Source organism: Juglans microcarpa x Juglans regia, chromosome 1D (assembly GCF_004785595.1).
Source record: "Juglans microcarpa x Juglans regia isolate MS1-56 chromosome 1D, Jm3101_v1.0, whole genome shotgun sequence".
Lineage (NCBI taxonomy): Eukaryota > Viridiplantae > Streptophyta > Magnoliopsida > Fagales > Juglandaceae > Juglans > Juglans microcarpa x Juglans regia.
Window position 1 is genome coordinate 31,768,584 of NC_054594.1, and position 3,876 is coordinate 31,772,459.

The window sequence follows — 3,876 nt, forward strand, 5'->3', positions numbered from 1 at the left end:
TCGTCCATTTAGGATTCGCTAAGCGAGGACAATATCTGTAGAAAGTACGGTACAAAAGCGCGTGAACTACAGTTAAAAGTTAAAAACAGAGAGAGAGAGAGAGAGAGAGCACAAATTTTCTTTGTTTTTTTAAAGATTCCCACCAAACCCAACAAAAGACAAATGCGTACGACTTATTAAATTTCTAAACATTAAAAAAAAAAAAAAAATCAACGAAACTGCGAGTAGTTTTGGTTTGTCCTTGTGACCCTGGGTCTGGTCATGAAGTCCGTTCCGCTTACGCAATGGTCTTGAAACCTAACATTACAACAATAAAATGTAAGTTGTAACAAAAGAATAATCGTGTCTTCTTCAGCTTTAGTAATCTGATTGAACACCAAAAGGTTGGTAGATTTTTTCATTATTTGGATTTGGGTTATAAATTTCAGTGGGGTATAATTTGAGATTAATATCTTTTTTCTCTCTCTTTTTGTAAGTTAACGTGTGAAGGACATATTATCGATTGACAAAATTTGATTCAAAAAATAAAAAATAATATTTATAGAAGTGTAAAAATGTCGAACAATCTCTTTTAAAAAAAAATAAATAAATATTATATTTACATAATAAATCTCTCTTTTTTCGATTGTATATAACATATGAATAATAGAAAAATTGTGTCCTCAACATCAACGTAAAATAAAAAATAGAAAATTACATACATTTTTCTTTGAAGTCCAAGTGGATCTGTCTTCCTCTTTTCGGGTTTTCTTCAAAGATTATAGCTACTAGCAGCATTCAAGGCTCCAGAGTTGTTAAATTATGGATGCTAACAGCCTAGCTAACAGATTGGAAACCGAATTAATTAAATATGAATTTTTGTACCAGCCAGCCTCCAGCTATTTTATTCAAGCAGATTTCCATTGATAATTGAATTTTAAATTAAATGGTTCTCCAATTATGGCTCTGCACGTGAGATAACTCATTCCAATTTCATATGAAGATCTCAATAGAATGATTTCGTTTTTTTTTTTAAATCCTAATCCAAAAATCCCCCCCTCATTTCTAGCAGTGGCTGTTTGAATTTAAGATTTTAGAGAAAATTGAAATTAATGGAACAAAATATCTGAGAAAATATCAATCAGATGAGAACATGAGATAGTAATTATATACAACGGTCAAACATTCTACGTCAACCAAAGGCTGCTAGAGAAGTCTAGCACAAAACGTATACTGCCACGTGTACATCAAATCCCCCACCAATTGGCCTCCAGACTGGAGACTGACGGTCGCCGAATGTCTTTTCCTCAGACCTCGAATAGAAAACGCACCCTTGTCGGTCACATACTAATACAACCGAGCCATACCGAGTCAGCCCTGAGTTTGCCGATTCGCATCGTTTCCTCCATGCTCAATATCCGACTCGATCACCGAACTACAACTCACCGCGTTCCCCGTGGACGGCGACACGCTCGCTCTCTTGTCTCTGCTGAGAATTCTTTTCAAGGACAACATGCGACTCATTGGCGATCTGAAGCCACCTTGACTCGCCGGAGAGCCAGACATCGAGTCGTCTCTGAAACTCTCGTTCCTGCTCGGGACCTCTATGGAGACTCCCACAAACTCCACGGGTTTCCTTCGACTCGCAATCGACGAAGAAGCTTGACCCGTCTGCTCCCCTTCGTGGTGACAATCCGAGCACAAACCGGAGCTGGATCCCGCTTCAATTCCCGCCAATTCAGACACGGATATAACTACTTCGGCCGGGTTCTCGGATGCGTGACCGGATTCAACGGGGGACCGACAGAGAGGGCAAGTAGAATGAGTCTGAAACCACATGTCAATGCACTCTATGTGGAAGCTGTGGCCGCACTTGGGTAGGGTACGACCCGTCTCGTTCTCCTCGAATTCGCACAGGCAAACAGCGCATTCCGGGATGGGCTTCTCCGGGTGAGTCTTAGAGGAGTAGAGAAAGACTGGGATGGCCTTGAGCACGGACAAGTCGAGGCCGCGGGTGGGGACGGTGACTGAGGCGGCGGAGGCGTTGGGGTTATGGTCCACGTAGAAAACGAAGTTGTTGCGGCGACGATTGCGACGATTGTGGCGACGGCGCGCGCGGAGGAGGTACCAGCGGGCGTAGAGATGGAGGCAAACCATGAGGATGACAACGAAGAACAAGATCACTATCGCGCTCAGCATGATTTTACCTCTGAGAGCGTAGCCGGTTTGGGTTGGGAGACTTTCACGAGGCAATTTATCATCTTGCCCGGCCATTGTGGTCGGCCACTCGGCGGGGAGAGACATAGAGAGAGATTTGTTGGGCAGAGAAGTGGAGTAGGGAGTGCTTAAAATAAAAAGGAAGGGAATTGGGAGGGGAGCAGACGCCTAGAGGCAAGGGAAGGGAAGGTTCTTGGAGGGTTTCAGTCAGAGTTGCAAAGACTATAAAAAAGAGAAGCTTTTTCCAACTGCTACCACCCTTGCAGTCTATGAGACGCCTCTGTTGACGCGGTTTTAAACGAATTGACATCTCTACCCCCTTCATTTTCAAGAGAAGTAATGCTATGTATAAGTCTCAAATAAATAAATTTTATATAAATTTTTTGTAAAATATTAAATCTTATTAATAAATAATAATTTTTTTTTACATTTTTTTAAAGTAGATTTTACTTTTTTATAAAAGCTTGTATGGAGCTTGTATATTTGAGATTTGTACAAATCATTTCTTTTATAAAAGATATACCTCTCAAAACAGGATCCTCTCCTTTCTTATTTATTTTTAGTTAAAAGAAATTAAACTTTTTATTTATAATTTATCTTAACTTAATTGTTTTTTAACTCGAATAATGATTCCGACTTCGGATCTAATATTTTGAATGGGATCTTTGGAAACTGAAATTCTATTTAAGAGAGATAACCTTTTTCTGCTCTTAACTCAATTGGTAGAATCGAGATACACCGATTTTTACAGAGACCTAGATCGAGATTCTCAAGATTTTTATTTTTTAAAAAGCTAGATTACCTCTTATGGATTTGTATGATCATATTCCTATTCTTTGTAATGCTCTTTCAAATATTTCTGCCTGGTTCGATAGTTGAAAGGTCAGGAGCTTCATTTGAAAATGAAATGGTAATGAGTTATAGGGATTTGAACATTTTGAAGGAGATGAGTGTGTTTGAATTTGGAGAGGATGTTCAATTTGAGCCTACTAATCTTTTAGAGAAGTTTTAGAAAGAAGCTAAGGCAGCAAATCTGCATTCTTCTTTTTTCAACAGAACACTATAACATTTTGAGTACATAAAGCCCCGGGTTGCATTGTTTAATATTTGACTACTACTACGAATGTTTGTGGGTTATCAATTTTTATCATATGAAATTTTGTCTAATTTGTGATCTTTCGTGATTGATGTTTGCTTGGTGGATAGCCTCTTTCATTTTTATAGTCAATGGAATCCCTATACAACCAAGTAGACATTGGTTGGCTCCGTGGTGGTCTCTGGGTACAACGGCTTTGCAAGGAGAGGGTGAGAGGGATGGATTTTGAATGGGAAGGAGAGGGATCCTATGTTGTGCGCCTCAGGCTTTCTCTCATGGGTAGACGACATGGCGACTTTTGATTGGCAGTTATTTTTAGGGGTTAATGCTACAACCGACTAGAAGATTTTCTCTTATAATACGTATAATATATATAACATATAATATAAAAATGTAGAAATATATATTTTGGCCAAGTTCAGTCCAATTCTGTTTTCAAATTATGTGAATGATTTTTTAATTGGTATTGACTCCCGAGAATTGAAACTGACCGAACCGGTATTGAATCAGACCGAATTGGTTGGTTTGGTTGTTTTCTCAATTTTTTTTGCAGTCCTAGTAACACCCTTAGGAGGGAAGAGAGA

The 3,876-nt window shown here is 39.0% G+C and overlaps 1 protein-coding gene across 1 annotated transcript; it reads right to left on the minus strand.

The window, feature by feature from the left end:
• Window positions 1-1,092: 1,092 nt before the first annotated feature.
• On the minus strand, window positions 1,093-2,431 carry LOC121234766 (RING-H2 finger protein ATL2-like). Its single transcript, XM_041130859.1, has 2 exons — window positions 1,311-2,431; window positions 1,093-1,211 (listed from the first exon to the last, which is right to left on the minus strand). Exon 1 carries the CDS (start codon window positions 2,281-2,283, stop codon window positions 1,351-1,353), a length of 933 nt encoding a protein of 310 aa, XP_040986793.1. The 5' UTR covers window positions 2,284-2,431; the 3' UTR covers window positions 1,093-1,211; window positions 1,311-1,350.
• Window positions 2,432-3,876: the final 1,445 nt, after the last annotated feature.

Excerpts from the sequence above, each read along its gene's own strand:
- LOC121234766 (XM_041130859.1), bottom strand. The coding sequence starts at position 2,283 with ATGTCTCTCCCCGCCGAGTGGCCGACCACAATGGCCGGGCAAGATGAT.